Genomic DNA, 18,888 nt, shown 5'->3' with positions numbered 1-18,888 from the left:
GCCATCACTTCCATGGGATCTGAAATGGTGAGGGATTTGTGATTTTTGGGGTTTTTTCCTCCTCTTGTAGATCTTGTCCCTGAATTTGCTGAGATTGATAAGACAAACCCAAACTGTGTGGTTCTTGGAGATGCAGCAGAACACTTCACCTATGCAAACCTTAACGAGGCTTTCCGACTTCTGATTGGGATGGAGAAGCCTGTTCTGATCTCCCTTGGAAAAGGGTGAGTTCAGCTCTGGTTTTCCTCAATCTCTGCAATTTTTAAAAATATCTTTAATGGGGAAATCAGTGTGGGCACTCCTGGTACCAATTTTTTTAGTTTTTAATCTGTGTACCTGGGCTGAGAGCCTGATCTGATCAGGTGCCTGTCAATGAAAAGGACTTTTGGTGCTTTAGGAGAGCCTCAAAACCTCATGGGAGTCGTGGAGAGTTTGGATTTTGGTGTGTGTGACCCCCAAGTGAGTATTTAGTATCTCAGAGGTGAGAACTGTTGGTTTAACTGCTGCCTGTGGCCATGTGTTCCTCTCTGAACTGAATAGAAATGATTTTTCATAGTGAAAGAAACCCAGAATTTCCACAGGCCATGCTCGGGTAAAGAGCTGTTGGTGTAGATTTGTGGTTCAGTTTGATGCTTTTGGTGCTTTCAAAGTGACAGATCAATTGTTTTGGTAGTTTTAGTGTCAGACAGCATTTTTAATTATTCTCTGCCCATTAAAGATAAATTTTGACTTCCTGCTTTCACACACAGGAAAAAATCCAGTCAGGGAGTTTGAGTGTTTTCCTGAAAATAATTAATTTAGATGTATTGTGAGATTTTAAACAGAACATTAGTAATTCCTGTGATGAATAATGACAAATCTCAACAGTTTCCAAGGAGTTATTCTTTTCTTACCTGTTGTGTGATGCATGGGTTTGAAAGAGGCTCTGCATGTTTTTCTTGGGGAAAGTGCAGTGACAACTTTGCTCAGTGGTTCAATAGTCTGTAATGGGCATGAAAACCCTTCTCAGTTTGTGGGTTATTGATCCAGCTGGGGAGAACTTATCAGTGGGAAGGAGCAGTTAAATTCCTTGTGTTGCCTTACCTGACACTCATGCTCTAATCTTCCAGAACAGGGGTGAAAAATCCTTGCTGTTCTTGAGAAGGATAAGGAGAAAATCTGGAGCCAACAGGAGAATGGCTAATGTACATAAAATAATCAAATTTTGTGTTATGTAATACCACATGTCAAAATTAAATATGAACTCAACCTTTGCTTAGGGAGTGTACTGTCATCAGTGCAAAAATGCTTTGTGCATGTAGAAGTATTTATTTGGTCATCCATTGATAGAAACAGCTCTTTTTTGTTACTTCTTTGAAATAATAATTTTTGTTAAAAAATGAAGATTTTGGGATATTCAGAGCTCAGTTTTCACCAAGAGGATATTTTTTAATGGCTGATCATTGAGCTAATGTGAATGCAAGTTTTTGGTGAGTTCTCTGACTCAAAGGAGGAAGATTATAAATGATAAGAACTGTTCTCCTGACTGGAGCAGCCTCACTGATGCAAAGGGCCAAATGCAGAACCAGCTCAGAACCTTAGCAAGGTGCCTGCCTTGGCCAGCAGGTCCTTTTGGTAGAAGTTTTAGTCCATTCCATAGAAAACAGAAGTGTCAGAGGCACTGGAGCAGAATGCCCTGCTCCTGGAAATGGAGTGATTTACATTTAGCATCTGTTTTGGGCTGAGAGTGGGAATTGGCTTTGTAATTTCTTCTGTCATGCCACTGTCAGAAAATTAAGCTGTTTACTCCAGACTATAGAAGGTTAATGGCTGTTCTAGCAAAGGTCAAGTGGTCATTTTAAAGGAAGGCTATGCTGAATAATCGAAAATGGCAGGAGGATAAGGCATACAATCTTAGCTGCTCATCCTACCTTTTTCCTGTCATACAGAAACCTGTCTTTGCTCTGCCCAGAGCTTGGAAGACCTGTGTGAAAGTGAATTCCAGACAAACTCTCTAAAGACACCTTGTAATTCCATGAGCTTCATGGAGCATTTGTAGAGGGAACAGAATTCAGCTTGGAGGGCTTTTTTAGCTGTGATAAGCAGAGTTTGCTCGTGTGGGAGGCTGGGCCAGCCCTGGTGGTCCTGTCTGGGTCTCCTTGCAGCACCCTGAGGAGAGCTCTCAGCTGCTGGCTGGTGCCAGCCCTGCTGTGTGACCTGCCAGGGGTTCTGTGTCACTGTGCAGTGACACACAGCCCAGCCCAGGCTGCTCTGAGACACTGAAATCCCCTTGAAGCAGTGATGTTGTTCCCAGATGAGCTCAGGGATCCTTTCCCTGAGCCTGTCCTTTCCTAAACTCCTGCTGCTAAACCAAGGCCTGGGATTTTCTGATTATTCTGATTATTATTTTATGTAGCCATATGGACATCTATAAAGGCCCAGAAATAATAAAATGTGGTTTCTTTGTCTTTAACTGCCAGCATTTTCATTTCATGGGAACTTTATCACTTTCATTTCCAGACGCTACTATAAAGAAACTGATGGTCTGAAACTTGATGTTGGAGCATATATGAAGGCATTAGAGGTATTTTATAGCTGGAATTATGCATACTGTGCACCTTGTTAAAAGAGCAACTGGGATAAATATGGGTCATTCTGTAATTACTCACCTTGGTGGAGGGAGTTTCCACACATTGAAACTCATTTGCTACCTTCTGAAGATGGGTGGATTCATTTCTTTTCTGCCTTTGTTCGGTTTTTTGGGTTAAATTTGTTTTATTTAAGCTGTGAACTTTTCCCCATTGTGGTACCTTTATTATTGCAAGTGAGGCCCTTGAAAGGAGGAGTCAGACAAGAAAAAAGCAGAATATTGTGTGTAGGATACCCAGGAAAACCTGAAGGTCCATGTTATGTTAGGCTTGTACTTGTCTAGCAACAAGCAAGAAACAAATTTTTTTCAGCATAGCACTGATATTTATTTGTAGGAAAATGTAACTTCTAAAATCTGCTTTTTCAAATGTAACCTTTCAAAACACAGATTTGAAACTTGTTTTTTCACTTGAATCACTGAAATTATGCCAGGTGGTTGAAGAAATCCTCTTTATCTCTTAAGGCCCTGCAGTACTTTTGGTAGTTTTATTTAAAGGATATTTGTTATGTCTCTAAGAGTGATGCTCCTAACAAAATGAGCAGTACTGGAACTAAGTTTGAAGATTGCTCAGTGATGGAGAATGTGAAAGATTTGTACCTTGAGGTGTTTCAAGAGCATTTTCTCTCCTGCCAGAGAACTTTGAACACTTCTGTTGTCCAAATTCTCTGATATTCACCTACACCTGCTAATCCATTGTGTTATTTAAGGTCAAAAATCAATAATCACAAAGGTTTTATAACTGGAGTTATGGAGCTGAACAAATCCTTTCCCAATCAGCATTTTTTTGTGTTTCTCTCTTTTTCTTTCCCCAGTATGCTTGTGATATCGAGGCTGAGGTGGTGGGGAAACCAGCAAAATCTTTTTTTGAGTCAGCCCTGGCAGAACTGGGAGTTCCAGCAGAGCAGGTAAGGCTGAGGTGCCCTGCCCACAGGCTGTGCCATTTTTTTGTGCCCATTGGGGCTTTTTTCCTGCTTTGCTATAGCTTTGAAAAGTTACAAAAAAGGCTGAAGGAGAATGTGGGCAGGACTCCATGCCTGGCAGAGGCAAAAGTGGTGCCCTAATGCCTGGCAGTCTACAGGGGGATGGGATTGATCCCAAAATGTCATTTATTTCCTGTGCTGTCACACTGACTACCTTTTTTTTTAAGTAAAAGGGAAAGGCAGAAGTAAAATATTTTATAGTTTTGGTGAATAGGAAGCACTGAGTGACCCCCAAACCTCCTCCTGTGTTTCTGGCTTTCCAGAAACATGCTGAATGTGTTGTGCTTCCTCAGTACAGCCCATTTTCCCCCCTCTGTACTTGTTCCCACCTCCTCTTTATTGATTTGTTGTTCTGTCACACAGGACATAGGGATGAGTATGAGAAGCCTCACAAACAGCAGTGAATTACAGCACAATAATTCCATCAGGGGGGTTTGGGTGACATTATAAACAACAGGAGTGAAGTTTGGGGTGGCTTGTAGGTCCCTGGAGCCTGGAGATGAAATTATGGCCCTGTAATTCAGTGTGTGCTTGGGTTTTGCTTTATTATAGAGTGGGGAGATGGAAAAAACCTAGTGAGGCATCTAATTCATCTCCTTCCCCATGCAGGAATGTCCCCTGCTCCATGGTTATTAATGGATTGTCCACAGTAGTTTTCAGAGAGCCAAACACCTGTCAGTACCTGGGGATGGTGTTCAGCCCAGTGGGCCTTGTGAGAAGGCAGCTGTTCCTGAGATTTATCAGGATATTTCCCTTCTAAACTGCATCCCTTATTTCCAGTTTTACTCCAGTTAACAACCAAAATAACTGCTTGCCTTCCTGGATATTTTCTGCATCCAGTTGTCTCTAGACTTGTAACCATTGCAGGAGTTGTTTTTTATTAAAACTCTGTGGTTTAGTTCTGCTGCTTCCCTCCATTCAGTCCCTCTGCTTTTTTCTGTACTCCCTTCAGTCTGTCCATATCTTCCCAGGAATAAAACAGCCCAGTCTGGGCTATCCCTGCTGCACAACTCCTGTCTCTAAATCCTTGCCCCAGGAAATCTGGCAAAAATGGTCCCATAGGGTGAGCCCTAATGAGTGGTTCCCATCAGCTTCAGGAGTGTTTATTTTGGACACAGAAAAGCAGGGATGGTCCCCAGCAGAGATTATTTATTATTTTAATTATTTACATTATTTTCTGCTGTTTGCCATGTCTGGTGCTCGTGCCTAACTTCATATTTTGTCAGAGTTTTGGCTTTTTTCTTCATATAGTTTCTAATGTTCAATGCCATCAGTCTCTTGTAGTGATATGTCCAGTTTAATAATATTATATACAGTAATTTCACAACTATAAGGCGCACCGGACTATAAGGCGCACCCCCCCGGATTCGGCAAAATTTGCAACTTTGTAGATCAGATAAGGCGCACCGGTCTATAAGGCGCACTTTTTTTTTGCAGTGAGGCCCCGCCCCCAGCTCACCCCGTGGGGTTGCTGGCCGAGGCCCCGCCTCCACCCGGCAGCCATTGGCCCCCGGGCCTGCCTGGACCCGGCAGGGGCGGTGCCGCGAGCCACCGAGCCACCCTGGACCCGGCAGCCATGGGCCCCCGGGACTGCTTCCACCTGAGAAGGGGGGTGCCGCGGCCCCCCAGCCCGCATTCACGCGGCAGCCATGGCTCCCCAGGACTGCCTGGACCCAGGAACGGGGCTGCTGCCGGCTCCCTAGCCTGCCTTCATCCGGCAGCCATGGGCTCCCGCGGCTGCCTGGAGCCAGGAGCGGGGTTGCCGTGGCCCTCCTAGCCCACATTCACGCGGCAGCCATGGCTCCCCAGGACTGCCTGGACCCAGGAACGGGGCTGCTGCCGGCTCCCTAGCCTGCCTTCATCCGGCAGCCATGGGCTCCCGCGGCTGCCTGGAGCCAGGAGCGGGGTTGCCGTGGCCCTCCTAGCCCACATTCACGCGGCAGCCATGGCTCCCCAGGACTGCCTGGACCCAGGAACGGGGCTGCTGCCGGCTCCCTAGCCTGCCTTCATCCGGCAGCCATGGGCTCCCGCGGCTGCCTGGAGCCAGGAGCGGGGTTGCCGTGGCCCTCCTAGCCCACATTCACGCGGCAGCCATGGCTCCCCAGGACTGCCTGGACCCAGGAACGGGGCTGCTGCCGGCTCCCTAGCCTGCCTTCATCCGGCAGCCATGGGCTCCCGCGGCTGCCTGGAGCCAGGAGCGGGGTTGCCGTGGCCCTCCTAGCCCACATTCACGCGGCAGCCATGGCTCCCCAGGACTGCCTGGACCCAGGAACGGGGCTGCTGCCGGCTCCCTAGCCTGCCTTCATCCGGCAGCCATGGGCTCCCGCGGCTGCCTGGAGCCAGGAGCGGGGTTGCCGTGGGCTTCCTAGCCCACATTCACGCGGCAGCCGTGGGCTCCTGGGACTGCTTCCACCCGGGAATGGGGGTGCCGTGGCCCTCCTAGCCCACATTCACGCGGCAGCCATGGCTCCCCAGGACTGCCTGGACCCAGGAACGGGGCTGCTGCCGGCTCCCTAGCCTGCCTTCATCCGGCAGCCATGGGCTCCCGCGGCTGCCTGGAGCCAGGAGCGGGGTTGCCGTGGCCCTCCTAGCCCACATTCACGCGGCAGCCATGGCTCCCCAGGACTGCCTGGACCCAGGAACGGGGCTGCTGCCGGCTCCCTAGCCTGCCTTCATCCGGCAGCCATGGGCTCCCGCGGCTGCCTGGAGCCAGGAGCGGGGTTGCCGTGGCCCTCCTAGCCCACATTCACGCGGCAGCCATGGCTCCCCAGGACTGCCTGGACCCAGGAACGGGGCTGCTGCCGGCTCCCTAGCCTGCCTTCATCCGGCAGCCATGGGCTCCCGCGGCTGCCTGGAGCCAGGAGCGGGGTTGCCGTGGCCCTCCTAGCCCACATTCACGCGGCAGCCATGGCTCCCCAGGACTGCCTGGACCCAGGAACGGGGCTGCTGCCGGCTCCCTAGCCTGCCTTCATCCGGCAGCCATGGGCTCCCGCGGCTGCCTGGAGCCAGGAGCGGGGTTGCCGTGGCCCTCCTAGCCCACATTCACGCGGCAGCCATGGCTCCCCAGGACTGCCTGGACCCAGGAACGGGGCTGCTGCCGGCTCCCTAGCCTGCCTTCATCCGGCAGCCATGGGCTCCCGCGGCTGCCTGGAGCCAGGAGCGGGGTTGCCGTGGCCCTCCTAGCCCACATTCACGCGGCAGCCGTGGGCTCCTGGGACTGCTTCCACCCGGGAATGGGGGTGCCGTGGCCCTCCTAGCCCACATTCACGCGGCAGCCATGGCTCCCCAGGACTGCCTGGACCCAGGAACGGGGCTGCTGCCGGCTCCCTAGCCTGCCTTCATCCGGCAGCCATGGGCTCCCGCGGCTGCCTGGAGCCAGGAGCGGGGTTGCCGTGGCCCTCCTAGCCCACATTCACGCGGCAGCCATGGCTCCCCAGGACTGCCTGGACCCAGGAACGGGGCTGCTGCCGGCTCCCTAGCCTGCCTTCATCCGGCAGCCATGGGCTCCCGCGGCTGCCTGGAGCCAGGAGTGGGGTTGCCGTGGCCCTCCTAGCCCACATTCACGCGGCAGCCATGGCTCCCCAGGACTGCCTGGACCCAGGAACGGGGCTGCTGCCGGCTCCCTAGCCTGCCTTCATCCGGCAGCCATGGGCTCCCGGGACTGCCTGGACCCGGGAAGGCGGGTGCCGCGGCCCCCCTTGCCCACATTCACCCGGCAGCCGTGGGCTCCCGGGACTGCCTGGACCCGGGAAGGCGGGTGCCGCGGCCCCCCTTGCCCTCATTCACCCGGCAGCCATAGGCTCCTGGGACTGCCTGGACCCGGGAAGGCGGGTGCCGCGGCCCCCCTTGCCCACATTCACCCGGCAGCCGTGGGCTCCCGGGACTGCCTGGACCCGGGAAGGCGGGTGCCGCGGCCCCCCTTGCCCTCATTCACCCGGCAGCCATAGGCTCCTGGGACTGCCTGGACCCGGGAAGGCGGGTGCCGCGGCCCCCCTTGCCCTCATTCACCCGGCAGCCATGGGCTCCTGGGACTGCTTCCACCCGGGAATGGGGGTGCCGCGGCCCCCCTTGCCCACATTCACCCGGCAGCCGTGGGCTCCTGGGACTGCCTGGACCCGGGAAGGCGGGTGCCGCGGCCTCCCTAGCCCACATTCACCCGGCAGCCATGAGGCCCCAGGACTGCCTGGACCGGAGAGGGGCGGTGCCTTGGTCCCCCTGGCCCGCCTCCACCCGGCAGGGGCAGTGCCGCGGGCCTCCGGGCCCGCCCCCAGCCAGCTGCAGTGGCACTTCCGGCTCCCCCCACGGCTCTCAGCTCACACTTCCGGTTTGGCAAATTTCGCCGCTTTGTACATCAGATAAGGCGCACCGGACTATAAGGCGCACTTCCGGGTTCGAGGGAAAATTTTAGTCAAAAGGGTGCGCCTTATAGTCGTGAAATTACTGTATATAAAATAATAATTTTATATATTATTATTACTACTATTATTATTTAAATATATATATGTCCAGTATAATATTTTATTTTTAGAGAGTTTGGAGGTGAAGTGAGTGTGTACCCATCCAAGGAGGAGTGCAGCAGACACCACTGGATAATGGCAGCAGTCACTCCATGCTTTCCACTGTGGAAAAAACAATCCCCACTGCTGGAGTTAAAGCCTGGATCATGATTCACACATGTGTAGGAGGAACAGATTCCCAACAAGCAAACTGCCTTAATTCTGACATCTTTTCCTAACTTTTGAGTGCTCAACCTTGTGACTTTAATGTACTTTTGGAGAAGGATTTGCAGGTTGGTTTAGTTCGTGGTACACAGTAATAAAACCTCATTATTTTCAGTTTAAAACCTCAGTATTGTCACTTCAGTAAGTTCCTGTAGTGCACTACATTTCATTTTAATCTGTCTCCTGAATGAACTCTGCATTTGTAGTGACATGACAGGGGCTGGTTTTACTTGCCTTTGCTTTCACAAAATGTTTACTCCAATAATTTATTCCACCTGTGGAATGCATTTAATCCATACCATCATTAAACTATTTTAGATGAGCTGTGCTTTTGAAAACATATGACAATTTTCCTTCACTTGGCTTTTAATGAAAAATACCTTTTTAATAAAGCTGTCTTACCACAGTAATTTGAGACAGTGGCAATTCTGAGATTCCTCAAGCTGCTTTAATCAATAAAGTTATCACCAGTCGTTTCCCTTGATAACTGCTTCTTACTGAGACCCTGACTTTGCCTTCTGCTGCTGAGATGTTTTCAGCCTGCACTAAGAATAAGAGGAACTCCCTAAAGTCCAATTTTCATTTTAACCTTTCCTCAATGGCCTAGAAATAACAGATTGCCAGTATTACTTTAATAGATTGGAAATTTAAACCTCTTAGAGGTAACCAGACCTATCTTACAATTCAGTACTATGACAAAGAATAACACATCCTAAAGGTTACTGAAATGCCTAATTCATGTGTTTTAAGGCAGCTGTAACAGTGGATGATTTTTACAGCTTTACAATAAAACCTAAATAATGTTAAGGTTCTTGTAGTTTTACGTAATCATAAAAAGTTCTCTCTGTAGCGAATTATTCTGCTTTAATGGGAGTTATGGCAGGTCGTGCTGGAGTCCATAAACTGGACTGGCACTTCAGCAATTCCCATTGCTGCCACCTGCAAGCCTCAGGTGGGAGTTGGTGGTGCATGAGAGCAGGGGGAGGTCACCCAGGGGTGGCACAGGGCTCCTGCTCCTGTGCCAATGTCCCCTCCTTGCTCACCAGCCACAGCAAGGCAAGATCTTCCCTCCCAAAATAAAAATGGCCAAGGGAAGTGTCAAGCTTCAGTCCAGGAAGGCATAGTGAGAACTGGCTGGCCCCACACCTTTGTTGTTCTTAAATAGAAACAAAATTAACATCATGTGGGATCCTGAAGCTTGGGGTGTTATTCCTTGGGTGAAGGAGAGCAGGGAGAAAAGTAAATGTGTTGTATTTGTTGTGTAAAGGGGTTTAGTACATCAAGGTTTGGTATATAAACTTTATTTCCTTATGGTCCTAGCACATTTAGCTTGATTAAAGTTATTAAATCTATAGCAAAAAATCTGTATGGGCATAAATATATCTGACTCTAGAATCGCTCTCTGTGTTAAATATTCTGGTGGAGTTAGCACACTGCCTTCTGTGCCTTTCTGCATCCTGCATGGGCTCCAGCCTCCAAAATCCCCATCTGAGCTGATCCTGGTAAACACTGCTGCAACAGGAGCAGGGCTGGCTCAGCCAGGGCATTCTCATCTTCCTGCCTCCTTCATTTCCTTGTTCTACAATTCCTTTTCTGATCAGACATTGTTCTGTGATCAGTGAATGAATGCTGAAACTCTGTTTGCAGGTAAAAACTGCCAGAGGTTCCCACTCAGCACCCCAACAGCATCTGTAATGATTTCTTAGTTTTGGTTACTCACCAAACTCACTCAGTTTTGGTTACTGCATTCAGCTCAGGGTCTGTCTCAGCAGCAGTGACATTGCTCACTCTGGGGATTATATTTTGCCTTTCCACCCCAAATTCCTGGAGCTCTGCCCCTCTGGGCTGAGTCTGATGGGAGGCCTTTGAGAGCAGTGTTTTTCCTTTATTTACTGTGTGTGTCCAACCACACACTCCCTGTCACCATGTTAGGGAAACAGAAATTACACCCATCCTCCTCCTTTGATGATTTGTCTTAAAACCCAGAGAGACTCACTGCATTTTTCCCTTCTTTTTAGTTAAGTTGTAGCCAATCTAAAAAAAATGAACTTTTGCAGAAGGATTGAACAGATTAGTGGTGTGATCCTTGTGTAAAATGTGAACAGGAATGGGGATCTTTTAATTCCTGCTCTCAGTGGCTGTGTGACCTTTCAGTTTTATATCTTTCTCTCTCTTCTTACCATATTGCAGCCAGAGAGGAAGTTAAACCCACGTTTGACAGGTAGAGTTTTTTTTATTTCCCTTGACAGCACACCTTTTGACCTCTATCTTCTTGCCAATGATTTTTTAAATCCTAAATGATTTGGGAATAATTGCTCCTCCTTTAGTGATTATTGCCCTTCACCGATAGTAAATCTGTGAAATCCCTGGGGGCTGGAGCACATTTTTGTATGCGTGTGCCACAAGCTGGCCTGGACAGGCATCACTGCTCAGCTGCAGCTGCACCTCCAGAGCTGCCAGAGTCTTGCTGGAAAACTCCCCTAGATGGGCTGAAATCCAGCCCTGGTGAGCAGGAGAGTGCTTGGTGCTCTGCCCTGCTCTGCCCTTTTCCTTTGGCAGAGGAAATTATTTTTTTTTTGGTTGTTAGGACACGGGATTGAAATGGTCTTTACATCCTGAATGTCAGGGTTTGGGCTGAGCAAGGGCATGCAGATCTGTTTGCTCTCACCCTCAGGGAGGTGTTGGAGGGAATTTTGTAAGAAAAAGGAATTATTTTAAAGAATTATTAAATATCCTGGAGCAGCTTGGGGGAGTTGGTCGTGGTGGTTGGCTGGGGGTGGTGTTGCCAGGTTCTTGCAGCTCTGCACACAAAGTGGGATTATTCTCTTTTCCTTATCACATTTAGATGCTTTATTCACTAATTCCTTAAAGCTAACCCATCATTTTCTCCCCATTTCATGTTGAATTGCTGATTTGGCAGAGCACTAACGAAAGGTGAACCATCTACAGGATCTGTCCCAGATCTAGTTGTTTGTAGCTCAGTTTGGTTTATGAATCCTCTCAGAAAATTTAGGTATATCCTGAGCTTTCCTTTATATGCAATGTAAAACATGGGAGAAGATCCTGTTGCAACTAGATAATTCATAAAAATAGCTCTGGAGGTTTAGTATTTTTATTCTTTCTCAAACAAAACAGAGCTGGGGAAGGGATGGAAATTCAGAAATGTCTGGAGCTGGAAGTTACCACGGTTGTGAAAGCCAGGCAGTTAAATTTATGAAGCAAAAGGCTGATTTAAAAGATGCAAATAAAATTGTTAAAGATCATAATACAGCAGCTAATTCTATATCAGACAAAATCAAACTTTAATACAAAAGTTTAGTACAAAAGATCTGATTGATAAACTACATTACAGACTTTCAAATCTGTGCTTCCCCAGTTTTAGGTGCTGCCTCTGTTCTCTGAAGAATATTCCAGAACACCTTTGGGAGGTGTAAAGCTGATTTTTTGGGTCATTAAAGGAAAATTACTGTTTTGTGTTTATATTGGGTTTTGTTGAAACTATAAAATGGTATCCCCCAATCAATTTAAATTTGAAGAATTGAATAAATGTAGTGGTTTGTAATGCAGGATGATAAGCACTTCAAATTTTGTAGGTGTGATTGACAACAGAAATGACCCCTTGGTTGATACACTCTGATCTAATAAATGTCTTTAACAGAGGTAGGAAGGTGCTCTGTGCACTCTTTTTATCAAACACCAGACAATTCTTAGCACAACCAGTTACTTTTTTGATAATCCACTCACTTTTGTTTATTAATATTGGCATAAACTGATGGTAACACTGTTGGTGCTAGGCCTGTACAGATCATACTGTTCAAAAATGTGTCATACTGTTCAAAAATGAATAAATTCCATTTTACAGTGGTTTCCCAAATTTCTGTATCAGCCTGAGAACAGGCTGGGATCAAGCTCTCAGTCATTACAAGCTAAGCCTTTGACCAGCCTGTAGAACAGCAGATTTAAGAAGTTAAGCTTAATTTAAGCTGCTTGGAGCATAGCAGGAATGGATTGTTAGGAACAGAACTTCATAAAACTCTCAATTTTCTTACAACTGTGCCCCAAATGCCTCTGATTTGTGTGATTGATTACAAACTGTACAGGTGTGTGCTGTGCCAGTGAATCACCCTCGAGGTGCGATGACTTTAATCAATACCGCGACAGCATTACCTTCTTTAATTTGTCCAGTGGCAGCATCAGACCTCCAACCAAGCTGTTGGTTGTGTCAGGAGGGGCTGACAAATGGCAGGAATGAACTTTGGCTGTGTTTCCCTGCCCTGACAGGCCGTCATGATCGGGGATGACATCGTGAGCGACGTCGGGGGAGCGCAGCAGTGCGGGATGAGAGCGCTGCAGGTGCGGACGGGCAAGTACAGGTCAGTGCACACCCTGCCCTTCCCAGCCACAGCCCCAGGGTCTGCCATGCCTTCTGCACATCCTTTCCCTTGCTGTCAGCATTTGTTGTCTGCCCAAGCACCTCCTTGTGCAGCACTTGGGTGGATGGTGGTATTTTCTTTTTTGCAGGAAGGTGGGGACAGTGTCTTTGATCTTTTGAAGAAATACTTTCTGCTGCTGGGGTTTACTTATTTTTTTCCTGCTGCTCCATGAAAGTGTTGTACGCTTGAAACCTGTGGCAGGGTCAGGATTATAAAATTAGACTGTTGACTCAGCCATCCCTGTGGGTCATCTCTCACAGCTTTAGGAAGGGCTCCACATGTCTGCCCTTCCCTCCAGACACACATCCAGCACTGAGGAGTCTGAAATACCAGAGCTGCTTCTCCTGCTCTCCCCCTCCCAGAGTGCAGGGTCCTGCAGGGTCACTCATGGCTCCAAATGCAAAGCCCTCCTTGTGCAGGTGTCCCCAAGGTGCTGTGCTCTGAGCTGTCACAGTCCAGCTGCTCAGGGGGGCCCTGAGTGCACCTTGAACAGGAGCTGACCCAGTGCTGGGCAGAGATCTGTCCCTCCATTTGGCATTCTGATCCCAGCACTCAAAATCTCATTTTAACCATCTCCTCTTACCCTTGTTCCTCTTCCCTCCTTGTGGCATGGTTCAGCTACACCCTCTGTCATCTGATGTAATTTATATTTTCACAGTTTTTCTTCACTTTCAAATACTGAGACTGTAAAAGAAGGATGTTCCTTTGGGGAGGAGTACAGCATGTGAAAATCATGCCATAAACTATCTGAGAAGTTATTTTGTTCATTTTCAACTCAATCTGTTCCTCACTTTTCTTTTTTAGTTTATGTAAGGTGATAAAATAATACACTTTGCCTTAATTCCAATGGACTGGTAAGTGATGGTTTCTGAGGAAAAAATGTCAGGTACAGGTGTATTGTATTTTCTGTGATTTTAAGATGGTACATCTAAAAATCAGATGTGTATCTGAATAAAGCTTGGGAAATCCCAAAGATTAAAAAAGTAATTATATAGTTTGTGATTTTGGGATTATTTATCTGTAATCTTTGCCAGGAGCTGAACTTGATGATCCATGCAGGTCCCTTCCAACTCAGGACTTTCTATGATTCTGATCCCATTAGGTTCCTAATGGGAAAAAAAAAAATTCAGTTGTTGATTTTATTCTGATATTAATGGGATCACTTTGCAAATCCACATTTTGTTGCCACACAGATAGGTACAGGTGCCAATGAAGAAGGTATCTTTGAACACAAAGGTGAATTAGGTCTTTGCTGACCAGAACTCTCCTATTCCATTCTTTACCCATCATAAAATATGCCCCAGGTGATGTTGCAGTTCAGGCACAAAAACTCTGTGTACACAAACAGCCATAAATATGCATAATCATATGATAGGAAAACATTTTCTTCTATCAAGTCTGAGTCATTTTTCACAGCTGAAAGGGACTCACCAGCTGTTCTGGATGGGGCACAAGGATTGTTTCCTGTGTCAGTGTGTGCTTGGTGTTTTCCCAGCTCAGGCACTGTTGCAGAGCAGTGAAATACAGGTGAGTGTCTCTCTCCATTCCCCATGTCGTGCCAGGCCTACTCTCAGCAACTGGGAGTAAAATGAAATAACTCCTGTTTGCCAGGAGAGGTCAGAGGTGTATCTGTATTTTTAAGAATGACTTATTTAGTGTGCTTAGAAAATCAAAGCACACAGTGAGAAGCGACAGAAAATAAACAAGGGATGGGCAGGATAAATTAAAAATAACCAAAATGTAATTATTTGCTGGTGGGGTTAGTTTAAAATCTGATCTGTAATACAGAGGTGCTGTCTTTCCCTTCAGCCTTTGATGACTCAGAGTTCTGTGCTGCTCCTGAGCACCTCTGGATGGCATCATTGGCTTGTGCACCTCACAGCCTGGGGCTTCCCCAGCATCCAGAGCTGTTTGCCCAAGAGGCTTTTACAGCACAAGGGTGTCAGGGTCCTGCTGCAGGTGTCAGTGGATGCTGGAGTGGTGGGATTGCCACAGGATTCAGTAACAGAACCACTGAATGGTTTGGGTTGGAAGGGACCCTGTTGTCCCCCTCCTCCCTCCCCAGGGAATGGGCACAGCCCCAGGGCTGCCAGAGCTCCAGGAGTTTGCACAAAGCTCCCAGGGATGCCCAGGGTGGGATTGTTGGGGTGTCTGTGCAGGGACAGCTGCACTGATGATCCTGTGGGGCACTTCCAGCTCAGGATGCTCTGGGATTCCACAGTTCTGGGCTGTTTAAGGTCTGCTGCCCACCCAGGTTATGCAGGGATATGCCCTGGGGTTGCCTCCTCCCCAGGCTCTCACTTTCCTGACCTCTACAAAGTCTTCTCCGTTGCTGGCTGCTCCCAGCATGAGGTTCAAAATGTGGTTAAACTGCTGCAAAAACAGTTTTGCATCACCTTGCATGGAGCCCTGCAAGTGGGTTGCTTTGTTTTGCTTCTCATGATCTTTAAAGCTAATTAAAATCTGTGCAGCCTATTTCCTTTAATATTACACACTTTGTTCCTCAATCTCAAGTGCTGAACTCTTTCTCAGTAACCAAAGCAGGCATGGCACAGGTTGGTCCAAGAAATCCTGTCTGCAACATGGAATAAAACTTCTGCTGGCACAAGTCAGGGTGCAAGTGGGAAGGTGAAGGGATAAGATTGGTGTGTTGGGGTGACCTGGCACAGGGTGAATAGTTGTTGGCCAAGTCTGCCCTTTCCTAGGTGTGAATTCCAGCTGCAGAGGGTCAGTCTGGGCTGCAGGTTTCTCCTCTCTCAGTTTGCCCCATGTCCAGGACAGATCAGGCCATTGCTGCAGGCTGCTGAGGGCTCTGGGATTTGTCAGCATTGGGAAATGTGGCACCAGTTCCAGAGTTTCTGTGCACACCTGGCCAACATCTTTCCCATCTAGGGAAGAACATGTTCCTGCCTTCCTGCTCAGGGTATGTGCTCATTCCACTTGCAGCTAATTGGCCTTGACATCAAACCAATGATTCCCACAATAACTATTGATTCTGCAGTGCTGTGTCATATCCTCGTTCCTCTTTGTAGCCTGCAAGTTAGAGCAGAGAAAAATGACTTTGAGGCTTTTCCAAGTGTCTCCCTGTACCTCTGGAAACAGCAGGTGTGTCAGATGGCAGCTGGGTCTTGGCAGAGGGTCAGAATTGCTTTCCCCCTTCTCCTTGTTATTTACAGGCCTTGGTTTTTAACTTATGGACTTTCCATTGCTGGTGTGTGGCAGTAGCCAGGAATATTCATGGCAGTGGTGCCCATCACTTTTCACACATGAGGTTTTTTGGTTTTGGTTTTTCTTTTGCTCATGTTGGGATTAAAAGCTTGAGAGATGATATTTTGTGTTTGGATTTAGATGTTTATTAATTTTTATTTATGTTACAGTGGGTGCTACAGCACTTCTAGTTAACAAGTTAGAAATGGTGATTTATTTCTCTCATTACAAGGTCTTTTAAGGCCTGTTTGATTGAGAGCTAACACTTAAATTATTTTTATTTTTAACTTAAGAACTAAGTACTTGTGATCTGTAATGCAGCATTTTTTATTTAATTAAATAAGATCTTGCTTAGGCTCATGGAGAAGAAGGTGAAGAAGAAAGAAACTTCTACTCTAAAACTTCCATTTTGCTTTTTACATATTGCTATATTCTAAAACCTTAACTTTTAAGTTTTATACCATGAGACATTACACACTTCTATTCAAACTAGTGATTCTAGTTTTATCACTTAATGTTGGAAGCCTTTTCCACAGCTTCAGTGTTTTCTTGAGGGTTGGTGCCTGTCAGCACAGAAAGTCTAAAACTCCTGGTTTGCAGGCTTCCAGCAGTGCTCACTGTGAGCTCTGGGATGGCTCTGGAATGTGTGGATTTATCTTCTCTGGGGTTTCCTTCCTTTGGTTAGGGATTTATCTCATGGCCATGGCTGGTACTGACATCAGAGTCAGCATCCCTGAGCTGCCTCGTTACACACATCAAGGAATCCCCAGGGATGGAGGATGAAAGGATGAGAGCTGCCATCTCCTGCCAGCTCTGCCACTGTTCTCCAGGAGAACTGGGTCAGGTTACTTCATGTATCCCTACTTTTTAATTATCCTCGGAGAATAATTATCCTGACTTCCTTAATAAAGTGGCTTGTGATCTGTTCCTCTTGCCTGATTAAAGAAAACACACAGAATTTGTAGTAAATTGGCTTGCCAGGAGAGAAGTCAAGATGTGACCAAGACAAAAGCTGGGACAGAGAAGTCTTTTAGGCTGCCATCATCAGCTGACTAAGGATTGGGAAAAGCAGGTTGTGTCATTAAATGAAGTTATAAAAGTATTCTTTAAAAAATCTCCACACGTAGAAATTCACTGTGTAATTCAGTGGAAGCTCATGACAAGTTCTGTGAAGAAATTGTCACCTCTTGCTGCTCTGCAGAGGAGCATCCCTCCACCCTCCCTCTCTTGCTCCCTGTGTTGCCAGCCCAGCCAAGATGAACAATTTTATGAGTTCTTTCCCATCTCCTGGGTACCAGCAGACAAAGGCACTCCCTCTGTGCAGAAACACAACCAGAGGCATTCTTAGGGCCTCACATCCTGGTAATTAAGCCTGTTTCAAGTACTAAATGGAAAGAGTTCCAACCCATGTTTGCCCTGTGAAAAGTTTTATTGTAATTCACGTTGGTTAATGTCTTAAGCAATGTTTATTAAAGCTGGTTTATTAAAGCTTTGTTGTGATAGCTGAGTGCAGGCAGTCCCAAGGCATGGCCTTATCACCCTTTATTGCATATTCAAATTATGGTTTGCTCTGTCTGTGAGAGGCTCTTCACACATTTTTATCAATTTCTTGACCACAATTTGGTTACCATAATGTTTGAATCAGCTTTGGGGAGGAAGCTCAGAGTAAATCCTGCAGTGCCTTAGTGTGCACATCTGCTCACAGCCTTCCATCTTCCCAGTATATTCCAGTGTTCAGTCACAGAAATTAGTAACTCATGCATAAATTTAATTATCTTCAGTGTAAAAGGGAAGTGTGACTTTGAGGGGGGTTTATTAACAGGTAATTTATTTATTGGTAGCATAGTAAACCTCGAGGGAGCAGCGTGTGCTCAGGACACAGCTATGAATGTGCTGCTCTGAAAAAAATTGGTCTGAATATCAGAAAAAAGATCACTCTGCAATGAGAATAAGTTAAATGAAGGAGGAATGGATCAGGTGGGTGAGGAAAATCAGTATTACTCAGGAGTCTGACAGTTCTGCTCTCTGCTGGGACAGCTGCACAATTTGGGTTGCGCTGGAGATTTCCTTTTTTTTTTAAAGCACAGGTTCCTCTTCTCTGCTTATCTAAATATCACCCAGGCTTTTTGGTGCATGGAGTCCTCTCAGAGAGACTGCTCTGATTGATACAACCAAGGCAGACTGGTGTTTTCAAAGGCAGAGAGAAGCAAACAACAGAGAGGCAGGACAAGTCAGCTGCTGATGTAACTCCCTTGAAGCAAATGGTTCAATATCTGAAATTTAATCTGGCTTGGGCCCTTGCTCGTGCTGTAAACATGCTCAGGAGCAGCAGTGCCAGAGCAGTGCCTTGTGCTGTCACCCTGCAGCACAAAACACCTGAGCATTCCTGTTTTAATGCTGTTCTGTGTGCCCATGGATGCTGGAGGGTCCCTGCAGGCTCAGCCAGTGACATTTATTTTTTTCTCTACGAATGGGTTCAACCAACAAACCCAGAGTGGCTGCCTTCCATCCCTGGCAGTGTCCAGGGCCAGTTTGGGCAGGGCTTAGTGGAAGAAGTTGGAACTGGATGGGCTTTAAGGTCCCATTCAGTGATTCCAGCAGTGCAGAGGGGGTGCAGACAGGTTTTGTTGGGATGCAGGAGCTGCCAGCTGCTGAGGACAAGGGAACAGCCCCAAACACAGGAACTGCTGCTGGGGCTGGGTTTCAACCCCTTTGGGAGCTGAGATGGGACTCAGCCAGAGTTAAAAACAAAGCAGTGCCAGCTTTGGGAGTGCTGCAGGCTGGGATGTGTCTGTGTGAGTGTGCTGCAGCAGGAGCTCCAGTGCAGTGACAGAGAAGGGATTTGGGTACAGAGCAGCTGCCAGCACTGCCCCTGCTCCTGGCTGGGTGCACACAGCCTGCAGCTGTGACTCACAGGC

At 47.4% G+C, this 18,888-nt stretch overlaps 1 protein-coding gene across 2 annotated transcripts in view; it reads left to right on the top strand.

The window, feature by feature from the left end:
* LOC116999369 (phospholysine phosphohistidine inorganic pyrophosphate phosphatase) overlaps positions 1–18,888 on the top strand; it is a 73,828-nt gene that overhangs the window by 13,337 nt on the left and 41,603 nt on the right. The window contains exons 3-7 of one of the 2 annotated variants that reach the window (XM_033066005.1): positions 71–224; positions 2,500–2,563; positions 3,442–3,534; positions 12,612–12,703; positions 12,852–12,897. In XM_033066005.1, the coding sequence (XP_032921896.1) occupies positions 71–224; positions 2,500–2,563; positions 3,442–3,534; positions 12,612–12,703; positions 12,852–12,882 (434 nt within the window). In that variant the 3' untranslated portion in view covers positions 12,883–12,897. Of the gene's footprint in view, positions 1–70; positions 225–2,499; positions 2,564–3,441; positions 3,535–12,611; positions 12,704–12,851; positions 12,898–18,888 lie in introns of those variants that run through there. The other variant, XM_033066004.2, reaches the window with a different exon arrangement.

Source organism: Catharus ustulatus, chromosome 8, assembly GCF_009819885.2.
Source record: "Catharus ustulatus isolate bCatUst1 chromosome 8, bCatUst1.pri.v2, whole genome shotgun sequence".
Classification (NCBI taxonomy): Eukaryota; Metazoa; Chordata; class Aves; order Passeriformes; family Turdidae; genus Catharus; species Catharus ustulatus.
This window is presented reverse-complemented; position numbering and strand designations above follow the sequence as displayed.